We start from the raw sequence: 27,866 nt of genomic DNA, 5'->3' as shown, positions 1-27,866 counted from the left end.
ATCTACTCCCATATTATCATTTAGTAATATAACTATGGATGCAATTAGTAGTAAAGATGCATGTAGTCTTTTTAAAATTCTGTTAGTGATTTCCCCCTTACTGCCTCAGGCAATCCAGAATATTGCAAGTTAATGATTGTCATAAGAAGAAGCACCTTCTTCAATACTAATGCTTGCCAATTCTTTTTACAGCCTTTTTAACAAAAAGTGAATTTGCCAAAGCTGTACTTTGATTTCAAAGATACATTTATTTATATACACAATTTTCCTATTCCCTCAAGGTAGTTGACCTCCTGCTTGTTTTATTCATTTTGCTGCTGCCCTTTGTATCCCCTCCAAATCTTACTTCTTTCTTACAGTGCAATAACAAACTGTGCCCTGTGTTCAAGATTTGGTCATAAATAATATTTATATGCATTCCAGTTCCCAAGTCTCTTACTACAGGTAATCTTCAGCTTAAGGGTAAAGCCCACCATACATGGATCACAATTCAGCCAGTTCAGCAGGTACAGGATGAATTTTGATTCATGCACGGTTGCAGTAGTACAGAACTCAGTCTATAGATTGACGACCACCCTGACAAGTTTTCCCTGCTCGATCAGCATCACAGGCTATAGCCTGCAATGCTGATCAGTGCATTCTGATGGCAGGGAATAAAAACACAGAAACATGGATGTGACTCAATATATAATTATGGATTACTCTCCACGTAATGTGATTAGATGATCAATTATAACATAAATATTGAGCTATCACCTAAGATGAGTCTCATTTTTCTTTGGTTACCTGTTGACTGTTGCTTGCAGTAAACGGAAGCATTGTTGATACATGAAACATGATCTCATAATCTTGGTAACGAGTATAGAGAGAGTGAGTACCCGTACTGTCAGCTGTGAACAAGTACAAATGAAAGTGCTAGTATTTGTATACAAGTTATAAAATATTTGTATTTTTAGCATAGGATATTAAGATTTCTGTTTATACATTAGTGTGTGTAACTATAATGTTGGTTAAATGGTATCCACGTTTTACAATCATTCAAACAAAGGGGGAGTCCCTGAATTTAATAATCAAAGTTTAACATACTGGCAGCATGCTTGAAAATTCCTGTCATATAATTCATACAGAATAGAAGTGTTTTCACATGGAGAATTATAAAAGTACAATTAGACTTCTAGGCTATTTGGATACCTGATCAATTATTCAAAGTTTTCAAGCAACTCTCACACAACTTTAACCAAGAATTCACACATTTTTCTAATTGACTCCTATATGAGAAAAGTGTACATTTTTTGTGAAGATTGTGTGAGTCTTGAATGAAAACACTAACAGATAGACCCCTTTGGAGTTAAACTTATCCTGTTGATACACCAACGTTTGCTGGGGAATGAATATCTGTAAAAGGAGTGAGGGAACAGTTACCTCTTCTGCTGCCTATACTGGTGACTACTGTTCCAATCCGGAGAAATCACCTCCCTGAATTCGGCAGGGAAACTGCACTTCCAGAAGAGTTGATCTCCTTGGTCTCCCACAGCTCTTACTAGTTCCCCATGCTGACCTTAATGTCAATACAAGATAAAGTAGTGGAGTGGAGGTCAGCAGGGAAATTCCATAAGAGCTGCAGTGGAACTAGGAGATCAACACTCCCAGCAGTGTCAAACCTAGCAGACCTCGGAGGGGAAAATGGGCAATTTCTCAGGATCAATGCAGTATTCGAAAAGAGGTACTGTAGGTATACACCCTCTTCTTTACAGGTGTGCATTGCCTGCCAAACTTTTGTATATTAGCAGTGTTGATTTGATTATTAATATTCATTGTAATGAATGGGTAATGTCCAAGTCTTGTAGTCTTTCTTCCATAGGGTTGAGTAAGAGGGCTTCAACTATCAGAAATGCTTTTTATGGCATACAGAGATTTCTAAGAAGTGTGTTTCAAATACCTGTTGGTCTTGTAAAAAGGTGATTGAAGTAGACCCCAGAGACTTAAACTAGAAGACTGGCAAGCTTTAGAAAAAAACAATCACTTACTTTTATTGTCCAGCTGTGCACGATATTTCTCAAACCCCTTCAGTTTGACTTCATCCCCTAGAAGGTTCAAAAATTCCTTAAAAGCTGGTCCAGCTGTCTCATTGTTATACATTTCTTCTTCAGTAGCTTGTCCACTCTTACAGTACAGAACTCCAATTTTTCTCTGAAAACTAAGCTGAAAGTTAAAATTGAACAATTGAAATGCTGCAAAATATTGTTTGAACCTTAATGTCTCATTCACATTTTGGATTTGGAATCTTCCCACAATTCCAAATCGAACTGCAATAGTGGCAAAATACACAATGCATGTTTGGATGACATTCATTTTTATTGTGGTGTGGTTTTGCAGTGACTGTTGCATGGTAAATCATGTGGTAATCGCTGCAAACTGCATCATGTGTACCAAAAGACCCCCCAGTGGGACTTTATTGCAGCAATAAGATATTACACGTATATCCAAGAGATTATTTGTGTAAAAGAATTATTAGCTTTATTACATACACATATTTTGTATAAACTACATACATTTTAAAAGAACATTGTTCCGACAATTCTTAGAAGAGAACTTTGTTCACAAGGTCAGAGACCACTCAAGAAGGAAGAGAAAATTACCCCGACGCATTTCGATCATTCCACATTTTTTATCTTCTTCAGGGGGCATAAAGACAGGGAAAGTTTCTAGTAAACATTTAAGCACTAAAAAGTGAATATACCCAAAATAAACAACTGGTCAGTAGAATTTTGTCTCATAACCAGGGATAATACCTACAAAAACATATGTCAGAGAAATTATGGAATGGATGACATCTAGGATGAGACCACATAGATCCAGGTCCCGGCGGAATGTACCATCCGAGAAAACAAGAGTGGTCAGATGTGGGTCACCAGGGATCAACGGCAGCTAGGAAGCACCAAATAACCGCCCAATTGGACTGTAAGCAATATAAGGATATTCTGGTCTCAAGATGATAAAGTTTGAAAATATAAAATCTCTCTAGAAAAGAGAGACATATGAAAACAGATTGTTTAAAAGAAAAATCCTACCAAGAGGTAGGGATACCGGTCAGCCCAACATGATAATACATACTAATATGCCACACAAAAAACAATAATTCTTGCTCACCAATTCCACAAGGAGGCACAGGGAGCTACTGTGAGAAACAGAGCTACCAGATCCCTGGTAGGCAGAAATGTAGTGAGCCTCAGTTGATATAAATTGCATCCAAACGGTTATCTATGAGTAAGATCAGATCAAACCATGTATACACTGAAAGATTATCCATAATCACAACTAATTCTCTTTAGCAAAAACACAATGCTCACCAGGTCATAAGAGTGATACAGACCACTGCCTTAAGAACAAGAAACCAAGGATGGAATGTAATGTTATACTCCTTAAATAGGATTGAAAATGGGTGGTTATCCCATTAGAGAGTGATTGATACACATGTGTCATCAGCCTGAAAAAGAGCGGGGTGCGCCACAAATAACGCCATGTGGCTACTCTGGCATCCGTGAGGGAGGAGTCTCCCCTGGCATCCGTCGACCCCTGCCATGATGGAAATGATGTAATGACGCCACATCAGCACCTGCGCAGTGCGTCACTAGGCGGGGTGCACGCACGTCAAAACGTGACATGCTGGGCAGTCATAGGATGCCGCCGGCATGGGAAATTGCCCTGCAAGGACACGCAGTGGGAAAACATTACCCCGCATTGTCCGGGGCTGCGGATGGGTCGCAGGGAAATAATTCCCCGTATACCCAGCCATATCCTGTGCCGGATGCTGAAAAGGATGGCCATCCGACAGGACCAGAACCAAACTCATTCCGGAGGTCATCTAGAGTGGAGAAATCAAAAAAAGGAAAGAAAACAAAGAGAGAAAAATTAGGGCAACTTCTTCCAGTCTTTCCCTATGGGATCTATGACATCCTCATTTATTGAAGGAAATAGTATCTCAATCTTCCACTCTATTGCTCTGAGTTGTCATATTTATCCCAATTTATCTTGCATATTGGCCTGGTTTCAACAAGGTCAGTTCTATTTTTTATGGACCACTTTGAATATATATTTTTTACTAGGTCTATCAAATTAGTTTGATTTACTTTTTGAATCTAGCATTTCCAATTGGGGGGTTATTTGGTGATTCCTAGCTGTTGTTGGTCCCTGGTGACCCACATCTGACCACTCTTGCTTTCTTGGATGGTACATTCTGCTGGGACCTTGATCTATGTGGTCTCATCCTAGATGTCATCCATTCCATAATTGCTCTGACATATGTTTTTGTAAGTATTATCCCTGGTTATGAGACAAAATTCTATTAGCCAATTGTTTATTTTTGGTATATTCACTTTGTATTGCTTAAGTATTTACTAGAAACACTTGTCTTTATGCCCCAAAAGAAGATAAAAAATGTGGAATGATCGTAATGCGTCGGTATTTTTTTTCTGTAAGACTTGTCGGAGCAATGTTTTTAAAATGTATGTATTTTATAAAAAATATGTGTATGTAATAAAGCTGATAATTCTTGTACACAAATGTTCTCTTGGATATACGTGTAATATCTTATTGCTGCAATAAAGTCCCACTGGGGGGTCTTTTGGTACATGTACTCATTTAGGGACAAGCAGCCAAGCCAGATACTTGACCTTTTGGTTATGAACTGCATTATGTGAAGCTTCTGCTCCTTTTTGGGTGATAATCTTTGTGCAATGAGGTTTGCATCGATTGTCACACAATTTATCATGGCAAAACTGCACCACGTTTCAGGTGTGATTTGGAATGACGGACAAAATCATGAGAATTCTGCCAGGATCCCAAACCGCTAAATGTTTTTAAATGTTTCTATTTAAATATTTTTCATAATAAGCAGACATAGTTACAGTTGTGTGCTGAACTTCAAAATTTGAACCTCCAATAAATTTTGATGGTTCTGCCATTTTGTCAATAGACAATGTTTGTAAAATATGAGACGTATTCTATAGTCTGCAGGCGTTATTATTATTATTATTATTAGTAGTATTATTATACATGATCTATATAGCACCAACAGTTTGTGTAGTGCTTTACATTATAAACAGAGACAGTACAATTAGAAATACTATTTAATACAGGGTTTTAGGAGGGCCCTGCTCACGAGAGCTTACTATCTAACAGACAGACTTTTAATATAAATGAACATTGTTAAAGAGTATAAATAATAATAAGTTATGTTTTTTTGCTGCATTTTTACTTGCTGGTTAATTAATTTTGTTCCAAGTGTCCAAATTTAATATCCAGATATTGATAAACAGTGATGAGCAGAACTGCCCTTACTTTGGTTCAGCTTGCATTCTGCAAACTTCAAAGAAGTTCGCATATCGATCCCGAACTCCATTAAAATCAATGGAAGCTGAATCTGTCAAATTAAAAATGTCCATTTTCTGGGCTAATAGGCAAGGCGATGTCAAAAATAGCATGGGGGAGTCAGAAATGCCCCGAAGAACATGTACAAATCAGGGAAAAAAAAATATATTAAAATCGTCCATTCAGCCAGGATCGGTGATTTTTAAAAGGTTAAAGTGGAACATTAAAAATGTCAAATTCCATAACGTGTCTTCCTAATCCTGACCATGAAGGGGTGCATTTCTGTGATGTAGAGAAATTACTATTGCAGCCTTGACATTTACAAAGGAAAATAGTTTTGAACTGCCAGCTTGTGTGTGTTTTTTTTAAAGCACACAGACCCCTACCCCCAAGAGTCTTCTATATCTTTTTGGGGACCTTTGGGTTTATTTGTGTGCGGATTTTGTTTTCTTTTAAAGAAGCTGGCATCATATCTGGTTCTCAGACTGAACTGCTAAGCAAAGGTTGAATGTTTTGATGTCAGATTCTTACAGAGAATGGGTGATGGACTCAGTTTATATTGAGTGCCAACATGAAAGCATTTTAAAAACATTACACAAAATATAGATATGATTTCACGATCTAGTGTGGGGAGCATTCATCCTAGCAGGCTGTGAACTCGCTGTAAGACCAAATGTGGCCTGGAGGAAGTTTGAGAAAATAAAAGACAGTGTACACAGGAGAGGTAATATAGGTGGGTTACCCAAGGGTATCTTAGTCTGATCTTATCTCAATAGAAAGCAGTGGATATTTAAAAGGAGATACATGATGGGATTAGGCATTGAAGTGTATATAGACTATTGAGGGTCGCTATAAGTGCATCAGTGCCTCCAAGAAGGCAACACCTAAATATTGAGTGCATTGGCATGAGGTGTCTCCTGAGATTTGATGGCATTAAGAGTCTCTGTTCCTGCAAGGGCAAATAAACTACCACCCAGTATAGTGCAATAACTAACTGACAAGAGCAGCTCCTCCCACAATGCAGCACACACGTAGCAGCACAGTAATATTCAAACATTACTACACAAATATGATATATAAAACATTTAGGAACATTTGAATACTCTATCTGGTAAGGGGAGCTTTCTACTCTGCCTGCTTGTGAGCCCACTGAAAATACAACTTGCATAAGCCACATGATGGGTGTGAAATATGGCCTGGAAAGGATTTCAGAGGGAAATAATAGCACCCCTGGAAAGGATGACATGGGTAAAATATATAGAGGTGTCTCAGTCAATGTCAGGCAGTCCCTGCTTATATCAATAAAGTACAGGGTTCCACCCTTCATATTGAACAATTTAGTATGGGAATGTGTAATATGAAGATGCATCTAGGTTTATGAGATGTCATGAAACTACTGTCAACTACTGCTACTGAGGCAGCAACATTATTACAGTAGATGTTGTGCATGGCAGCACTGGGCACACTGCCCCATTTGATAATGCTAGTTTTTTAATTTTTCATTCCAGTGGGGGTGCAACAAGGCCACTGCCCAGCCCCAGAGCAATAGCTGTTTTACTTGCATAGTATCTCCCATGACATAGCCCATACATGATAATTTCATAACCTTCAAACTTTAATACACAATAACAATCAACTGTCAATGAACAGTTAATTAGGCATGCAAGTAGCAGAGATACTACCCTGGACCCCCCCCCCCCCCCCCAAGACCTGTTAAAGAATATCATCATAGGGGTTCCCCATGTGGTCAGTGCCCAGCACTCATATTTAGGGAAGCTTCTGAAGATGTAGTAGGTTGTCAGGGGTATTGCACCTAGAACCCCATGCAAATAAAATTAAAGTGGTTCTAAAGGCTCAAAGTGTTTTTACCCTTATGCATTCTATACACAAAGGTAAAAAACCTTCTCTGTGCAACAGCCCCCAAATACTCACCTAAGCGCCCTCTCGATCTAGCGATGTGCACTGGAGTCTCGACTATCCCGGGACTCCCTCTCCTCATTGGCTGAGACAGAAGCGGAAGCCATTGGCTCCCACTACTGTCAATCACAGCCAGTGAGACAATAAGAAGAGAGAGGGGGCGGGGCCGAGCCATGGCTCTGTGTGTGAATGGGTACATGGAACAGTGGGTGCCCCCATAGCAAGCTGCTTGCTATGGGGGCACTGGACAGGAGGGAGGGGCCATGAGCACTGGCAGGGGGACCCGAGAAGAGGAGGATCCGGGCTGCTCTGTTCAAAACCACTGTACACAGCAGGTAAGTATAGCCATGTTTGTTATTTAAAAAAAAAAAAAAGCCTTTACAATCACTTTAAGGAAGTCTTTAAAGCGGAGCTCCACCCGAAAGGGAAAGTTCCTCTTTAATGCTTTGTCCCCCACTCCCCATTAAGGATTGATACCTTTGGGGAGCGGGTACCCGAATTTGGCAGGTGTACTCGCTCCCACTTCCGCTTTGATTGCCCACGGAAGCAGAAGTTGTCCTCCCCCCTCCCTCCCCGTAGTCTTCTGGGACTCGTGACAGGTCTCAGAAGACTACAGGGCCATTCACAAAGTGCAGCGCTTCTCGCGCATGCGCAATGGGCACCCAGATGTGAAGCCGCAAGCTGTCAGATCTGGATGCCCACACTAAAGATGCCAGCGCCAGGGAGAGAAGATGGCCGGTGAAACCAGTGGTGGTGAGGACACCGCTGGACCGAGGGACAGGCAAGTGGCTGTATTTTAAAAGTCAACAGCTACAATTTTTGTAGGTGCTGACTTTTATTTATTTTTTTTCAGTTGGAAATGCACTTTAAGGAGTGTGGGGATATCAAACATACAATGCCCTTGTACAGAAAAACCTTGGAATCTTTTTGAGAGGCATTGTGGTTGAATTAATTATAGGGGAAGGTGAGTTGTCAGACATGAAAGTAACCAAGGAGGAGATTGGTAACAGGAAGTGCCCACTCAACAAAGGGTCATATCAGATGTACAGGACCAGTCGAGTCTTAGATAACTGTTGATTTAGGCTCCCTTTAGAGAGATGGAGGAGGTGTCACATTCCATGGGCCACTAGCAAGTCAATGGGTTGATTTACTAAAACTAGAGAGTGCAAAATCTGGTGCAGCTTTGCATGGTAAACAATAGGGTCCTGATTTATTAATGTGCATAGACATATTTCTGTGGGACAATGTCCACTTTTCATTAGAGTCCGTCCACTTTTAGACGGCAAAGACATTTACTAAAGAAAGAGTCTAACAAGTAGACTCGAATTTACTAACTAGGCACAATACAGGAATCAGTCTAAAAAAGCAGAAGTCCTAGAAGCACGTCTAACAAAATGAAAAATCACTGCAGAAACATGTTCACATTGAAATTTGCTTTCCCATATCTGGACTTCACTTTAAACAATATATTACATTTCAAAAAATGTTTTCAATGGGTAAAAAATTGTGTTTTAAGGGAATTCATGACAGTCAAGAACTAGACACTTTTCCAACGTCTATGCAGGGATAGAAATGAGCATGTGCAGGACACAATTTAGCCGTCTACTGTGAGCGCTTTCTTTTTAGATGCTGTTTAATAGTAAATCTCTGTGTGGAGTCCTCTGAAAGACGCCAATCGATCGCGTCTACTGTGTTTGACAAACAGTACTATTTGTAGCTAGGCATATCTTTATGTATTCTAATTTTATTAGCTTAGTTCTATTGATTCTATTTTTGTTTTTTATCCTTTATAATTATTTCTGTAATGGTTTTACATATTTCGAAGATCTAGATACCTCCCTGCCCCAAAGCACCCCCCCATGTTGAGGACACATGGCCTGGTATGGTTCAGGCGGGGGCTCGAATGTCCCCCCCTTTCCTGACCTGTCGGGCTGCATGCTCGGTTAAGGGTCTGGTATAGATTTGGGGGGGTCCATGCCATGTTTTTTTTTATTTTGGCGTGGGGTTTCCTCTCTAAATCCATAACAGGCTCAAAGGGCTTGGTATGGATGGGAGGGGGGATCCATGCGGTGATTGTATTGGGATAGATAGAACCAACATACTGTACATCTGAATTGGCAACATAGCACAACATTTGTGTCACATTTGAGATATCTGGCTAGTTACACTGACCTTGCCCAGGGACTTAGGGTTGATTCACACCACAGAAATGCAGGCTGGATGGGTGTCACAGCTCAGTGGATAAGTGATTAGCACTGCTGCCTCACAGCACTAGGATCGTCGGTTTGAATCCCAAACACGGCAATGAAGTTGCATGTTCTCCCTGGGCGGCTGCCCTAACATAGATATGCTGGTGGCAGCATCTTTGCTTTCTGTCTAAATGATCCCTAGAATGTGAATTAGAATGAGGCCTTGTCTGTTCAAACACCTTCAAGGAACACTTTATGTGAATGTCAAACGATGGGGTAAGATAAGGGTCTGGACTAGTGATTGATTTGATATTGCTGGTTTGCACTCTGCTCCCTTTTGGGAAGGTTTTGTCAACCCAAGAGCTGAGAGAGAGAAGAGCGAGCGAGAGAGAAGAGCGAGCGAGAGAGAGAGAGAGAAAAGGATTTGGAGGGGGAATCACCACTTCAAAATGTAATAAAATAATGGCGTGGAGTCCCCCCCCAAATCCATAACAGACCCTTATCGGAGCATGCATATACCGCATGCCTTCAAGGATTTATTTCCTTTGTTGAATTGCCTGCTTGGTTCACACTAGATGCGATGTAAAATTGCGATTTTTGTTGGCAACTTCACTGTGTTTTCTGTAGATTTCCCAACAAGTTATTGCGCTTTCAATTGTGTTTTACATTGCGATTTCTATTTTAGTCTATTTGTGAAATCCCTACAAAATGCAGAAAAAGTTAGATAAGAACTACCTTTGAAATTGTGCTGCAGCCAATCGTGTATGTTAAGACACTCACATTCACATTTATTAGATCCGATATCAGGTACGATTTCAATTCCCAAATCGCACCTGAAATCGCGCACCCTGGATGCGACTTGACATGCGATTTGCATGCCCTGCGACAAACCAAGAGCCCCCTATTGCACCACAAGACAATGTTATGTACCAATGAATAGGTTGTGTTCAATGTGCAGCTAGCTATTCTTTTTCTACAATCCTCTTAACAGTAATAAATTAGACCCCCAATTTATGTTGACTTTGGTCCTTTACTGGCAAACTTTTATTCGCCAATGCCAAATACACAATAGAACTGCAAACATATATTCGTGAATGTAATATACACAATGGAGCAGCGTGGAAAATTGCTATGGTGCACAAATAAATGCCAAGATGGCTGTTGGAGGAGGCGCTAGAGCGGCTGTCATACTGGAAATATGTTATCACGTTTGCGGAAGGACGTTCACGCGCACCTGGAAGTGGTAGTGGGGAGTGTAGTTAGGAGAGTTTAGTGGTAATTTGAAAATCTAAATTTTGCTTTGCGAATCGTTCTTTTGTGAAATTCCAGACCACATCTGGACATAGCGAGATCGCGGTTCTCGACCGAGGAGCTGATCCTCATTTGCAGGGGAAACATTACTAATAATTGTTGTATTTTCAGTTGAAAACATGTCCGATTCCTAGATACATTGAGATACATAGCAGAGGTTCAAGGTATTCCATAGAAGAAGTTATTGTTCTTCCTAACTATATTGGTGGCACAGACACAAGCATACACCCAGGGCCACTGTTAGCTATCACGGGGCCCCGTACAGCCTACCTGACAGCCCCCCACCAGAGAAAATATCCATTTATATTTATGGTAAAAATACACTAAAAACATTATTAATGGATACAATCCCAACCAAATTCCTGTTAAATCTAAATGATAAAACTGTACTGAGTTAATAAATAAAGCTGTGTGTGTAATTGAGGTCTTGGGGCTCATTCACATGGATGCTGTGGCCTGTAGAGTGTGAATCAGTGGTTTGTTTTTGTGGCTGTCTCCGTTTGTAGGCAACCTATGTTACACTATGAAAATGTTGCAGGTCCTAATTTGACAAGCATATGGGTGCAGGTGTACAGCCCTGAACACAGACAGTGAGCATTCAGGGCCACTTCCCCATGCCTGCACACCTGTCAGATTAAAACTTGTGTTCATACAGCTGCTGTGTCCCCATAGTGTAACAGGTGGCTCCACCCACATGAACAACCCACTCACTCATGCTGTACAGGCCAGAGGACCTGTGTGAATGTGGCATTTTTTACTTTTTTTCCTCACCTCATTAATTTTATTGGGTTGCCTAACGTGTGGGGACATGCAAAAATATTGCAGGCATATTATTTTAAAAGTGTGTTGCACCTAACCACACAGTAGTGTGGTGCCATGCGTTTTGGTTGCTGTGAGTGCATCTGTGTTTACTAGATGTGTGGAGGTGCATCATGGTACCTGCGCACATCTTCAAAGGGCATTGCATTTCTTTGCTCTGCAGGAAAATGCATGCTCTTGCATGCGTTTCTGCACCACAAATAGTGTGAACAAGTCCTAAGGGCCAGGTCACACTATAGAAACACAGTCTAGATGTGTTCCAGATGCGGTTTTGCATACACATTTTTGATGCATGTTTAGTGTGTTCCAGTGCATTTTTGTATGCATTCCAGTTAATTTTTTCCCCTCTCTTTTTCTTCAATTTAATTAGGGACATGTGCGTTTTAGTGCATTCCATGGCGTTTTACCGCATTCCAGTACAGTTCTATGCATAAACAATGCAGCCTGTTCGACTTTTTTGGTAGCACCTGCAACGCACTGGAACTACACTGGAACTGCAAGCACTGATGTGAACTATGACATTGACAACCATATAACCTTCTTTTTGTGCATTTTGGATGCAGAAAAAAGCAACTGAAACACATGTAGTGTGAACTGGCCCTAAAGGTTATTATAGGGAAGGGAACGGGACTGACCAGGAATTGTGAATTCAATCAGTGGTGAGATACAATTAGGAATCCTATAATAATGCTAAATCTGAGTGGTAGGTGATAGGAAAAGAGACACATTAACAAGATCAGTAAATAAATACAGGTGAAACTCGAAAAATTAGAATATTGTGCAAAAGTTCATTTATTTCAGTAATGCAACTTAAAAGGTGAAACTAATATATAAGATAAACTCATTACATGCAAAGCAAGATAGTTCAAGCTGTGATTTGTCATAATTGTGATGATTATGGCTTACAGCTCATGAAAACCCCAAATCCCCAATCTCGGAAAATTAGAATATTACATGCAATCAATAAAACAAGGATTGTACATAGAACAATATTGGACCTCTGAAAAGTATAAGTATGCATATGTACTCAGTACTTGGTTTGGGCCCATTTTGCAACAATTACTGCATCAATGCGACGTGGCATGGAAGCTATCAGCCTGTGGCACTGCTGAGGTATTTTGGAAGACCAGGATGCTTCAATAGCGGCCTTCAGCTCTTCTGAATTGTTCGGTCTCATGTCTCTCATCTTTCTCTTGGCAATGTCCCATAGATTCTCTATGGGGTTCAGGTCAAGCGAGTTTTCTGGCCAATCAAGCACAGTAATCCCACAGTCTATGAAACCAGGTTTTGGTGCTTTTGGCAGTGTGGGCAGGTGCCAAGTCCTGCTGGAAAATGAAGTCAGCATCCCCATAAAGCTCGTCTGCGGAAGGAAGCATGAAGTGCTCCAAAATCTCCTGGTAGACGGCTGTGTTGACCCTGGATCTAATGAAGCACAGTGGACCAACACCAGCAGATGACATGGCTCCCCAAATCAACACAGACTGTGGAAACTTCACACTGGACTTCAAGCATCTTGCAGTGTGTGCCTCTCCATTCTTCCTCCATATTCTGGGTCCTTGGTTTCCAAATGAGATACAAAAGTTGCTCTCATCAAAAAAGAGGACTTTGGACCACTGAGCAACAGACCAGGTCTTTTTTTCTTTAGCCCAGGTAAGACGCTTCTGATGTTGTTTGTTGTTCAGGAGCAGCTTGACAAGAGGAATACGACATTTGAAGCCCATGTCCAGGATCCGTGTGTGGTGGCTCTTGATGCAGTGACTCCAGCCTCAGTCCACTCCTTGTGAAAGTCCCTAACACTTTTGAATGGCCTTTTCCTGACAATCCTCTCCAGGCTGTGGTCATCCCTGCTTCTTGTGCACCTTTTTCTTCCACACTTTTTCCTTCCACATAACGTTCTATTAATGTGCTTTGATACAGCAATTTGGGAACATCAAACTTCTTTTGCAATTACCTTTTGAGGCTTTCCTTCCTTATGAAGGGAGTCAATGATGGTTTTCTGCACAACTGTCAGGTCAGCAGTCTTTCCCATGATTGTGATTCCAACTGAACCAGACTGAGAGACCATTTAAAGGCTCAGGAACCCTTTGCAGGTGTTATGGCTTAATTAGCTGATTAGAGTGGGACACTTTGAGCCGAGAATATTGCAGCTTTTCACAATATTCTAATTTTCTGAGATTGTGGATTTGGGGTTTTCATGAGCTGTAAGCCATAATCATCACAATTATGATAAATCACGGCTTGAACTATCTTGCTTTGCATGTAATGAGCCTATCTCATATATTAGTTTCACATTTTAACCACATGCCGCCCAGCCACTGTAGAAATACGTTGGCGGGCGGCACGGCTGGGCAAAACCACGTTTTTAAACGTGTGTTTTCAAAACAGGTAGGGGGCGCGCACGAGGCGCGCCGCCGCCCTACCTGTCCCACCGATCACGGCCGCGGATGTCAGTCACCGGGTCACAGCCGATCGTTACCGGCTGTGTCCCGGCGATTAGCGGCAATCACTGACAGATAGCAGGGCTGCAGTAGCTCTGCTCTCTGTCAGTTCCCTGACAGCTCCTGACATGCTGATCTGGACAGAATAGTTTATCTGTCCGGATCAGAGTGTCTCCGTGCAGTACACACCCCCGTCCCCTAGTAAAACACTCCCCTCACACAGTTACCCTTTCACTGAATAATAAAGTTAACCCCTTCCTTCCCAGTGCCATTAGTACAGTGTCAGTGTTTTTTTTTTTGCACTGATCACTGTATTGGTGCCACTGGAGATGTCAGTGACCCCAAGTCAGTTCCCCCCCAGTGTCAGAATGTCCGCCGCAGTCCCGCCATAAGTCGCTGATCGCTGCCATAAGTCACTGATCGCCGCCATTATTAGTATAAAAGAAAAATCCCAGTATCTTTCCCGCCACTTGTAAACGCTATAACTTTCACGTAAACCAATTAATTTACACGTATTGGGTTTTTTTTTAGCAAAGACATGTCGCAGAATGCATTTTGGCAGAAATTTATGACTAAATTTGATTTTTAAATGTTTTTTTACTGGACATGTTTTATAGCAAAAAGTCCAAAATATAGTTTTTGTTCCTCAAAATTGTCAGACTTTATTTTTTATAGCGCAAAAAAAAAAAAAAAAAAACGCACAGGCGATCAAATACCACCAAAAGAAAGTTCAATTTGTGGGAAAAAAAAGGATGTAAATTTCATTTATGTACCGTATTGCATGACCGCGCAATTGTCCGTTAAACTAGCGCAGCGCTGTATAGCAAAAAAATGGCGTAAATTGCAGTATCTATACCATAGTTTGTAGACGCTATAACTTTCACACAAAGCAATCAATATACACTTATTGGGATTTTTTTCACCAAAAACCTGTAGCAGAATAATTTTGGCCTAAATTTATAACTAACTTTGAGTTTACTATATATTTTTTATAGCTGAAAGTAAAAAATATCTTTTTCTTCAAAATTTTTGTTCTTTTTTTGTTTATAGCGTGAAAAATAAAAAGCGCACAGGTGATCAAATACACCGAAAGAAAGCTCTATTTGTGTAAAAAAAAGGATGTAAATTTTGTTTGGGTGCAGCATTGCATGACCGCGCAATTATCAGTTGAATTAGTGCAGCGCCGAGTAGCAAAAAGAGGCCTGGTCATTAAGGGGGGTAAATCCTCAGAAGGGCAAGTGGTTAAGTTGCATTACTGAAATAAATGAACTTTTGCACGATATTCAAATTTTTCGAGTTTCACCTGTAGTTAAATAAAGAGTGGGGGCGGTTATACATAGATTTGCAGATGAAACAGGTGATGACAGGGGGGGTGGGGGAGCACTTTGAATGACAATTGCGCAGTCATGCAACACTGTACCCATATGAAATTTTTATCATTTTTTTGAGACAGATAGAACTTTATTTTGGTGGTATTTAATCACCTCTGGGTTTTTTTTATTTTTTCTTAAACAAACCAAAAACCACTGAAAATTTTGAAAAAAAAAACGTTTTAGTTTTTGTTTTAAAATTTTGTAAATAAGTGATTTTTCTCCTTCACTGATGTGCGTTAATGAGGTTGCAGTGATGGGTACTGATAGGCTGCACTGATGGACACTGATAGGTGGCACTGATGAGGAGGCACTGGTAGGTGGCACTGATGGACATTGACAGGCATCACTGATGGGCACTGAAAGGCAGCACTCATATATGGCACTGATAGGAGGCACTGACTGGCACTGAAAGGCAGCACTGACGGGCACTGATAGGTGGCACTGATGCACACTGACAGGCGGCGCTGACTGGCACTGACAGGCGGCACTGACTGACACTGATAGGTGGCACTGAAAGGCAGCTCAGATGGGCACTGATATGTGGCATTGATGTGCACTGGTAGGCACTGAAATGTGGCACTGATGGGCACTGGCAGGTGGCATGGATGAGCACTGACAGCTGGCAATGATGGTCACTGACAGGTGGCACTGCTGGGGCTACACAGATCATCAGGGCACACTGATCATCAGTGCCCTGATGATCAGTGTACATGTCCCCTCTGAGGGATGCCGATTACCGGCTCTCCTCTCGAGCTGTCAGCTTGACAGCTCGTGACGAGAGAAATGCCGATAACCGGCATTTCCCTATTTACATGCGATCAGCTGTGATTGGACACAGCTGATCACATGACCGATCTTCGGCTCTTTTCATTGATCGGTGATCCGCTGAGGCTCCCGGAGCCACGCATGCGCGGTTAGAATGGGAGGACGTTATATGGCGTCCCCCCAGAACGAGAGAACCACCTTGCACCTGTCATTGTACTATATGGTGTGCGGGAGGCGGTTAAAGAGAATGAAGATATATGATTATATTGGCACATAGAAACGCTAATGGGACAAAGCCCATGCTTGTTCACCACCTAGCGAACATATCCAGCATTGCTCCTAGAAATGTGTCAAACCAGACTGTGTATTTACTAAGGGAATTATGCCTAGAAAGTAGACTCTTTTCCAGTCAGCTTGCTAGACTCTTTTCTGAAGACTGACAGGTCTTAATTGATTGAATTGAGTCTGCCTGAATGTTTAGCTGCTGGTAGACTCGATTCTTAGTAAATCAGGGCCTAGGCATCTAACTTCAGCTTGTTTAAGCTTTGACAAAATAAACTGGAAGCTGATTTGTTTCTATGTAAAGCTGCACCGAATTTTGCACTCTCCAGTTTTAGTAAATCAACCCAATCTGTAGCAGCTGCGGCTGTTCCTTTGGGGAGCTTAGGTGCTGTGGATCTGACATCTAAGGCTGATCTAGATGATCTATGGACAGCGAGGTAGAGCTCTGAAGAAATTGGTGGCTTCCACTTCTGTTACAATACTGCAACAATATGCTGTTTGCTCTTATACAAGAAATAATTTTGAAAGTGAAGCCCCAGCAGTTGTGAAACTGTTGAGCCTTCAGGATACGGATGGAAGGCTTAATTTCTCTTCCTTTGTGGAGCTAGTAAGTGTAGCTTTGAAAGAGGAAGGTGTATTTATCTTACATTGCTTGCTTGAGCCTGTACTTCATACAAAATCAGTGGAGTTTAATCACAATGACCCAGTGTGGCCCTTTGCTAATGCTTTCGGCTGGGTCCTGGTGGCCTATATCCTTCTTCAGCCCCTCAAAAGGGGGATTTCCAGGTAGAGTTCCTAGAAAAGGGCTGTTCCTTTGCTGTTAGGGTCAATAACAGTTTCTAGGCTACAGCTTATTCTGAGGTTGGATCTTCTGGAACTATTTACCATGTCTTCCAACTTGAAGTGGAAGGTCTGCATTTCCAATTGAAGAGAATCTATGTACTCTTCATGGCCCCCCAGCACTATTGTTACATAATCCTTACGACCCTCAAGCTGTTGGGTGCCATGGCTTGTTGCCTGAAATTCACACCTTACGTTATGTGCTTTGTAGTAGCATTCAAGACGTTGTGTAATATTATCTGGAATTTCTCCAGGAAGCCAGGTTGATCTTCTAAATCTGGGGTCTCCAAACTTTCTAAACAAAGAGCCAGTTTACTGTCCTTCAGACTTTAGGGAGGCCAGACTGTGGCCAGTGGCAGTAGAAATTGTCCTGGAGTCAGTGGGAGTAAACCATGCCCTATCTTTGATATTACGGGGAGGAATAGTGCCCTATCATTGAAATTAGGGGGAAGAATAGTGCCCCATTTTTGGTGTCAGTGAGAGGGAACAGTGTCTCGTATTAGTAACAGGATTAGTGCCCCAAGGGTCAGATAAAATCAAGCAAAGGGCCACAGTTTGGAGACCACTGTTCTAGATGTTGAGATTTTAAAATAATGGACAGTACATCTGATAAGATCCCCGAGTTGCCTGTATTAATCCCAGCTGGTGTATTGGGCTTGTCGCTGCTATTGTCAGAAGGTCTTTGGTATAAAGCTGAGAAGGTAGACATTTAGCCTTGGAAGTGGTGGTAGGCATGTCATCAACATTTGCCCTGTGATGTGGGGAAGAAGAGGGTATTGTTCAAGTGAACATTTACAGTGTGGAGGAAATTATTAGATGAAAAGAAGAAATGAAGGGAGAGTGCTGAATAAACGAAAGACATTTGGGGCTGATTAATAAGGGAAGGCTTTGAAGAGCCAACAAGCTAAAACATCAATACAGAAGAAAGAATCCATAGCCAAATGCTAGGCTTTAGGTTACAGGGTGAAGAAGAGCCAAAGAAAAAGTGAAATTAGAATGTCAATACAATATTACACTGAAACAACTTTAAAACCCTATACCCAATAATGAGATGTTACAAAAAGAAAATCTAGTGTTTATATCAAAATAACAGTGCTACAATACCATTACCCTACCTACTGTGACCCATACCAGTGACACCTATAAGAGCATGGCTTGAATAGTGGCAAAACTGAACATTATTCATGACGTTTGTGAAAAATATGATAACTAATGTGATCATGTCTCCTTTAAACTGATCTGAATTAAAACCATGTATACATTTTTAAATTAGCTATATAAGAAAATATTATGAGCTGTTGTGGCATTCCCATAGGCCTTCCAGTACTGAATCTAACGTGTTCTATATACTCATGCCCTATCCTCTGTACAGTTGATTCAGGTGCAATAATGTACCCTTGCTGGTAATTGCTCTTAATGTCTCAAACATTTATAATTTCATGTTTGTCTGTACATTATTCTCCTTTTATGAATTGTTATAAATATTCTGAACTTATTCCCTCGAGACCTAATAAAAACTAGTGAATGTATGTATGTATGTTTGTATGTATATGTATACACACACACACATCAAAAACAATGAGAACGAGATCTCCAAGTTGCAAAAATTCTCTTTACTGCAAGTGTATCTTCATACAAAAATTAGAGGGACTGTGCAGTTTCAAGCATAGCACTGCTCTTCATCAAGCTACAATTGTAATGCTAGACATCATACAATCACTCTATATACCCAAACACAGGGTGTGGTTGCAGAGGTGCATCTCATCTATACCACTATAGCTTTCCTCTCATATTAGGAAATACCATTATATAACCAAATGAAAACAAAAATAAACACATAATTTCTCATATATTGCTGCATATTATAATCAATTTACTGTAATTCCAGCTGTACAAAAACAAAACCTGAAGAATTAACCACTTGCCCTCCAGAGGATTTACCCCCTTCCTGACCAGGCCATTTTTTGTGATATGGCACTGCATTACTTTAACTGACAATTGCGCGGTCATGCAACCCTGCAGCCAAAATAAAATTTAAGTCCTTTTTTCACCACAAATAGAGCTTTCTTTTGGTGGTATTTGATCGCCTCTGCGTTTTTATGTTTTGTGCTATAAACAAAAAAAGTACCAACAATTTTGAAAAAACAAAACCCAAAAACTACTATATTTTTGACTTTTTTCTATTAAAATTTCATCATAAATTAAACGTGTGTAAATTAATTTGCGTGAAAGTTATAGCGTTTACAAATGGCAATATATACTGGATTTTTTTTTCTTTTTTACTAGTAATGGCGGAGATAAGCAACTTATAGCGGGACTGTGGCAGGTATTCTGACATAGGTGGGAACTGACTTGGTGTCACTGATATCCCCAGTGACACCAATACAGTGAGCAGTGCTAATAAATGGCACTTACACTGTACTAATGGCACTGGGCAGGAAGGGGTTAACATGTGGGGCGATCAAAGGGTTAACTGGTTGCTGTGTGTGTTTTCTATGCGGGCTGTGTATGTGTTTCACTGTAAGCACTTGGCTTTGTAGGGCTTTGCTATGCAGAGCCACACAAAGCAGTGTGCAGGATCTGACAGGGGAGATCTGTATTGTTTACATACAGGTCTCTCCCCCATCGGAAATCCTCAAAAATCGCTGGGTGCCGGCGGAGAAGCACTGGCTGGGACCCGGTGATTGACAGCCGCAGCAGTGAATGGCGGCGCGGGTATATGCAGTATATGTGATTTTGCGCACCCGTGCTGCCCTGTAGCAGTATTTCTGACATAGGGCGGTGGGGAACCAGTTAATTAACCATTGCCATAAATCCAAACAAACTGATACAGAAAATCCATTATTTCACCCTGGCCATTCCATTCCATTTCTCATGGGTCTAAAAAATAATGGAAAAAATATAAAATATATTAGATTACAAAAATAAATACAAATCATTATCCCTATTCAAACTAAAACGATGCAGAGAATTGAGCTGATTGATCCACCATATCTCCCTTTGTTTTAATGTAATACTTTTGTTTCCTCCTCTTCTGTCTTTTTCACCTCTCCCAATATCATAAATTTTAAATCAGTGTCTTTATGATTGTATTCCATAAAAATGATTAGGAAACTGCAAACCTGGCTGTTTGATATGAATGGAGGAGCGATTTTACATAGTTACATAGTTACACAGTTGGCTGAAAAAAGACAAAAGTCCATCCAGTTCGACCATAAAAAAAAAAAAAAAAAAAATTTTATAATCCTACACCCACAGTTGATCCAGAGGAAGGCAAAAAAACCCAGCAAAGCATTATCCAATTTGCTGCTGCTGGGAAAAAAATTCCTTCCTGATCCCCAGAGAGGCAATCGTATATTCCCTGGATCAATTTTATCTATAAAATGTTAGTATCCAGTTATATTCTGTGTATCTACGAAAGAATCCAGGCCTTTTTTGAAGCAATCCACTGAGCTGGCCAGAACCAAATCTTGAGGGAGTCTATTCCACATTTTCACAGCTCTCACTGTGAAGAAACCTTTCCGTGTTTGGAGATGAAATTTCTTTTCCTCCAGACACAAAGAGTGCCCCCTTGTCCTCTGTGATTACCTCAGGGTGAATAGCTCTACACCAAGTTTACTATATGAACCACTGATGTATTTATACATGTTGATCATATCCTCCTTAATCTCCTCTTCTCAAGAAAGAGTAAATTCAGTTCCTCTAATATTTCCTCATAGCTGATCTCCTCCATGCATATCAGTTTGGTTGCCCTTCTCTGTACTTTCTCAAGTTCCCCAATGTTCTTGTTGTGAATTAATGCCCAAAACTGAACTGCATATTCCAGATGAGGTCTTACTAATGATTTGTACAGGGGTAATATGATATCTCTCTCTCTCAAGTCTATACCTCTTTTAATACAAGAGAGGATTTTGCTCACTTTAGAAACCACAGCTTGGCATTGCATGCCATTATTAAGCTTGTGATCTACCAGAACTCCCAGATCCTTATCCACCATTGATTCCCCCAGCTGTACTCCCCCTAGTATGTATGATGCATGCATATTCTTAGTCTCCAAGTGCAGAACCTTACATTTATCAACATTAAACCTCATTTGCCACATATATGTCCAATTAAACAGTGCATCGTTTTCGGCTTGTAATTTGAAGACATCCTGTAAGGACGTTATTCCACTGCACAGCTTGGTGTCATCTGCAAAGACTGAAATGGGATTTTTAATCCCAGACCCTATATCATTTATAAATATACTAAAAAGTAAGGGTCCCAACACTGAACCTTGGGGTACACCACTGACAACCTTAGACCATTCAGAGCATGAATCATTAACCACTACTCTTTGAATACTATCTTTTAGCCAGTTTTCTATCCATATTCATACAGATTTTTCCAAGCCCGTAGAATTTACCTTACACATTAGTCGTGTGTGGGGAACTGTGTCAAACGCTTTTGTAAAATCCAAGTATACCACGTCCACCGCCACCCCTCTGTCCAAGGTTTTGCTCACCCCCTCATAAAAAATTCCCCTTTTGTCATCAAATTACACTGTATGCAGTTGAGACAAGGGTAACACCCATTTCTCTTACTGCCCAAAAAGGTTCTAATTACCTCACTTTTTCTTTCTGAAATCCGAATGTACCAATTCATCTCTTACTGTTTTTTTCCTGCGGTAAGCATTTAAAAAAGGTACTTTTTGAAAATATACAAACAGAGGATTCCATACATGCCAAACATCTTATGTTGTGTATGCACTATTGTCCCTCTGTAATTTAATTTATGTTGGGGAACACATATATATCTTGTGACATGGGGGATGATTAGCTCTAGTGGTAGGTGCTTTTCAAAGTAAGTTCACGTCTGTCAGGAACTCTATTTAAGGGCCTGGTAGCCCATGTTTATTAAAAAGGCAAGAAACAAAAAAAAAAGTCCAACATAAGCTTTCCCACATAGAGGTTCTTTTCCAGTTGTAAATACAAATGAAAAATACCAAGCCTTCTGGTTACTCCTCATTAGCACTGCTGGTCAGCAGTACCTCTGCTGGTATGGGTCTCCCAGACCCCTGGCTATTCTCGGCACACAGCATTGGACTTCTTTAATGCACATAGCCTCAGTCCTTTAATGCACACATCATCTGTCTCACCAAAGACTCTCAATGGCAGCCACTGCTCCAACTGCACTCCCCTCCCCCTGCAACTCTCAGCAGACCACCATTATAAGGGCTGTGAGCACTTGGACCCACACCCTGCTGGTTGACTACAAAACCTGGACACTGGATTGGAGATTTCTTCCCTCCCAAGGCATTTTGAAATCTCCAAACTACGGAGCCCCATCCAAAAATTTCAAAATCCGAAGAAACCTGCAACAGCAGTGTTCGCCACTCAAAATCTAAGCTCCGCAGTTCTGCACTCCACACGTGTGCAAACCCTGTGTACATTACCTGACCATTTCTACCTATTTTCAACTCTTCTGGGAAGGCTGTCCACAAGGCTTAGGAGTGTGTTTATGGGAATGTTTGACCATTCTTCCAGAAGCGCATTTGTGAGGTCAGGCGCTGATGTCAGATGAGAAGGCCTGGCTTACAGTCTCCGCTCCAATTCATCCCAAAGATGTGCTATTGGGTCAAAGTGCAGGCCAGTCAAGTTCCTCCACCCCAAACTCGCTTATCCATGTCTTTATGAATTTTGCTTTGTGCACTGGTGCGCAGTCATGTTGGAAAAGGAAGGGTCCATTCCGTGATTCGGCACTCCAGAGAATATGTCTCCACTGCTCTAGAGTCCACTATCGGCGTGCTTTACACCACTGCATCTGATGCTTTGCATTGCACTTGGTGATGTAAGGTTTGGATGTAGCTGCTCAGCCATGGAAACCCTTTCCATGAAGCTCTCTACGCACTGTTGTTGTGCTAATCTGAAGGCCACACAAAGTTTGAAGGTCTTTAGCTATTTACTCTGCAGACAGTTGGCAACTTCTGCGCACTGTGTGCCTCAGCGTGCGCTGACCCCACCCTGTTATGTTACGTGGCCTACCACTTCCTGGCTGAGTTGCTGTTGTTCCCAGTTGCTTTGTTATAATACCACTAAAGGTTGACTATGGAATATTTAGTAGCAAGGAAATTTCACAGATGGACTTACTGCACAGGTGGCAACCTATCACGGTACCACGCTTGAATTCACTGAGCTCCTGAGAGTGACCCATTCTTTCAAAAATGTTTGTAGAAGCAGTCTGAATTCCTAGGTGCTTGTAATTCGAACACCTGAATCCAATGATTTGGAGGGGTGTCCCAATACTTTTGGCAATATAATGTATGTATATAAATATATATATGTATATATACACACATATATATATATATATATATATATATATATATATAGTGAGCTGGGGCCAGGCAGCCGGGATATATGCTTCCTGGGGTAAGCAGTCTTTCAGGCACAGATACCAAATCCAGTGAGATTAGTGGTAATCAGTGAAGGTGTTTATTAGTGCTATTTACAAAAGACTACATACAAAGTGCTGTACAGTGTTTACCCAAAATAAACAGGGCAGGAAAATTTCAAAGGAAAAAAAACCTAGCTGTGTCCTGGCTCTCACTACACAGTAATGCAGGTCCTAACTACCAGACTGATCAAGCCTACCACTTGTCAGCCACACCATACACAGCTAGTTAGTTTCCACCAACCTTTCAGCTCTCCAGACAGGACTTGTCTGATCCCCAGGCTGAGAGCTCTGTCTACAGGTCCCAGGTGATTTAATTGCCCATGGAGAGAGGTAAACCCTGCACTGGACCTCATATCAGAGCTCCCTAAGAGTATAGGTAAGGAACCTGGGAGATCTATAAACCCTGAACAGGACTTTCCCAGGGTTCTTTTGGGACGCTCTGCCACACTATATATAAAATAAGATATACATAATCAAGGAGATGTATCTAATGCTAGTCAGAAAGAATATTTTTTCCTGTTAAAGCAAAATTAATTTTGCTTCAAAATATTTTTTAATCACCTTTTTTACTTCCTGCAACCTTTCGATTCATTGCACCCTTAGCTACTTCTGCTTCCTTTTTCTTCTAGGTGTGGGCATGTGTGCTCGATACATGACAGATGTATTTCTACTGCATCTAATGAATGCTTTTAATTTAACAATATGGCTTTCAGAAAATAACCCTCCTTGTGTGCTGATACAGAGGGAGGTCTCATTTCACCTGTCCTGAAGAAGAAAAGTGCGAGTCTTATGAACATTATGTGTCTGTTTTTTCTTGATAAAGTACAAGATCAATTTTTAATGTACCATGCCTTAAAAAATAAAGGTAATAATGTCCTTAATGTTTGAGTATATATAAAGTAGGTAAAAGCTTGGCATTTTTGTTTACGGTAGATCACTTGTTAATGTTGGTTGTAATTTTGTGACTCAATTTAATTTAGTTACACTTCATTTATAGCTTTTTTATTTTAAATTTAAATTGATGTCACCACATTTCAGAAACCACAGATACTCTAACCTTCTTCAATACTTGGTCTTTCAGAACACCAGGTTTAAGTTATAGAATCCTGTCTATTGATGGCTGGGTTTCCTCTACAGCTAATCCATACCCATATTGAGGTATTATATACAGGAATTAATGAAGAGGTTTACTGGCTTTACCATATGGCATGGACGAAGGTAAAATCTACGAATCGACATCTTCAATCTCTCCCTCTCTACTGGCGCATTCCCCTCCCCCTAAAGCACATCACCCCCATACTCAAAAAACCCTCCCTGGACCCCACCGACCTGAACAACCTTAGACTTATCTCCCTGCTGCCATTTACTTCCAAGCTCCTTGAGCGCTTAGTCTACAATCGCCTAAGCGCCCACCTCACTGACAACAACCTCCTCGATCCACTAGAGTCTGGCTTCCATCCCCTACACTCCACCGAAACCGCCCTACTCAAAATCACTAATGACCTGCTAACCGCCAAAGCTAATGGCCACTACTCAGTCCTCTTACTCCTCGACCTTTCCGCGGCCTTCGACACAGTTGACCACCCCCTCCTCCTTAATAAACTACACTCCCTCTGCATCAGAGACTCCGCTCTCTCCTGGCTCTCCTCCTATCTATCCCAACGCTCCTTCAGCGTTACCTATAACGTTGCCACCTCCCCCTCTCTGTTGGGGTCCCCCAAGGCTCTGTTCTCGGGCTCCTTCTCTTCTCCATCTACACCTCCTCCCTCAGCAAACTGATACACTTCCACAACTTCAACTATCACCTCTACGCCGATGACACGCAAATTTACCTCTCCACCCCTCGCCTCACCCCTTCAGTCTCCGCCCATATCACCCACCTACTGAACGACATATCAGACTGGATGTCGCTCCAATTCCTCAAATTGAACCTTTCCAAAACCGAGCTCCTGATTTTGCCCCCAACCCACGCCCCCCCCCTCCATCACGACCAACAACGTCACCATCAGTCCGACCCCACAAGCCAAAGTCCTAGGTGTCACTCTAGACTCAAACCTGTCCTTCCAACCCCGTGTCCATCATTGGCAAACTCATGCAGGCTCCACTTCCGCAACATCTCCAAAATATGTATGTTCCTAACCCCAGACACTACTGAGCAACTCGTTCACTCCCTTATTATCTCACGTCTGAACTACTGCAACTCCCTTCTCACCGGCCTACCTCATCACAGACTATCCCCGCTTCAGTCTATCCTGAACTCAGCGGCCAGACTCATCCACCTTACCAACCGCTCCGCTTCTGCCACCCCCCTCTGTCATTCCCTCCACTGGCTCCTGATTGCCCAACGCATTAAATTCAAACTACTAACACAGACATACAAAGCCATTCATAACGCTGCCCCAAACTACCTCAACGACCTGATACCCAAAAACCACCCAACCCATACTCTTCGCTCCTCATAAGACCTCCTACTTTCTAGCTCCCTGGTCTCCACCTCCCACGCCCAAGGGGCTTCTCCAGGACTTCCCCCATCCTCTGGAACTCACTAACCCAATCCATCAGACTGTCACCTACCCTTCTCACTTTTAGGCGCACCCTGAAAACCCATCTCTTCAGGGAAGCCTACCCCACCCTCACCTAACAGCCGATCTACTCCACTCCTCCTACCACTCCATCCCCCACAGCCACTTCCTCCTGTACCACTATCCCCTCCCTCCTAGATTGTAAGCTCGAAAGAGCAGGGCCCTTGACCTCCTCATGCTTTGTTTTGTTACTGTATTGTTTGATGTTCTGTCTCCCACTATAATGTACAGCGCTGAGCAAACCTTTTAGCGCTATATAAATACTGTATAATAATAATAATAATCCTATATGCTCATAGTATGTTCAATGCTATGGGAACCCTTTTAATTTTTTTCTCTTATTTTCCAGCATGTAAGGTCAGAAGATCGGGTCCTATTGTCAGTTCCAAAATCTGTATTAATCATGTCAGTTGCAAATGATGTAGATCAGAGTATCAGCTATTTTGCTTCTAAAAGTTCCATCCTCAGTTACATACTGTACAAGTGCAGGTCCACATTCTGCAATATTTGTTCAGACAACCACCAGACCACATTTCACTACCCACAGGAAGCATAATGTCTAAATATTTCACAAAGCAGCTGCTGCTTACAGAAACAAACTTGTAGACCTTTCAAGTAGAGCTAATTATACCATGAATAATTAACTGAAGATAATGATACAAATATTATACTTAACATGGCATAAGACTGTCACTAATAATTAGAGTAGTTTTAAACCTTTACAATTAATTACATTTCTCTTTTCTGGATTTACATTACTTACATATTAATTCTAATTGGTTGCTGTGCATTACTGAACTTTATTTTTGCCTTGTTAAATATAGCTAACAATGTCCTTAATTTTTGAGGAAAACATAGGTAAATTCTCTGTTTATGTAACAGCAAATTTGGTTCGTAACCAAATTTAAGAATAACTTATTAAATTCTTCATTTGATATATGAATGACTTTTAAACAAAGGAAAGTGCAAGATTGACAGATAAATCCAGTATATTCCAACTGAGAGAACATGCAGTGGCGTCCCTAATTCCTATTCCAACAATTTTTAGTGGGAGTGATGAACTCCATATTGGATTGCAGTTAGCCAAATGTCAGACAAAACTTTTCTTAGCACACAAAACAATGCATTTTGTGGCTCTAAAGTCACTCCCCACACAGGCATAGAAGTACAACATAAAATAACAAAAACATAAATAATTAAAGATATAATTATATGGGTGATAAAATATAACGATAAAAAAACTGTAATCAATACAATTCATATTCAAACAACATGTAAAATAAATTGGGTAAGTGTTAAAACTTAATTATTGCTATCTGTGTCACTGTTGCAGTGATCTCTTGTTTCCTTGTATAATGTATGATGACTTGTTTGTCTTTTGCTGACACTGTGTACTGACCAAAAATAATATTTAATTTTGCTATCAAATATATATAGACATAACATATATATTGTAATAAAAGCCAAAATGTTGGTTTCACTTTGGATACAGTATGGGATGGGTAAAACCCTTGTCAGGATTTTTTCTGTGTCCCACTGGGGAGA

General features: G+C 41.1%; 1 protein-coding gene across 4 annotated transcripts in view; it reads right to left on the bottom strand.

Annotated features, from left to right (window-relative positions):
• Positions 1–27,866, bottom strand: part of SIPA1 (signal-induced proliferation-associated 1) — a 151,538-nt gene that overhangs the window by 65,282 nt on the left and 58,390 nt on the right. For all 4 annotated transcript variants that reach the window (XM_089656543.1, XM_089656542.1, XM_089656544.1 and 1 more), the window contains exons 5-6: positions 2,028–2,202; positions 787–890 (exon numbers count right to left, since the gene is read on the bottom strand). In XM_089656543.1, the coding sequence (XP_089512669.1) occupies positions 787–890; positions 2,028–2,202 (279 nt within the window). The remainder of the gene's footprint in view (positions 1–786; positions 891–2,027; positions 2,203–27,866) is intronic.

Source organism: Staurois parvus, unplaced genomic scaffold (assembly GCF_062004578.1).
Source record: "Staurois parvus isolate SC_StPar_1 unplaced genomic scaffold, SC_StPar_1.0 ptg000916l, whole genome shotgun sequence".
Lineage (NCBI taxonomy): Eukaryota > Metazoa > Chordata > Amphibia > Anura > Ranidae > Staurois > Staurois parvus.
This window is presented reverse-complemented; position numbering and strand designations above follow the sequence as displayed.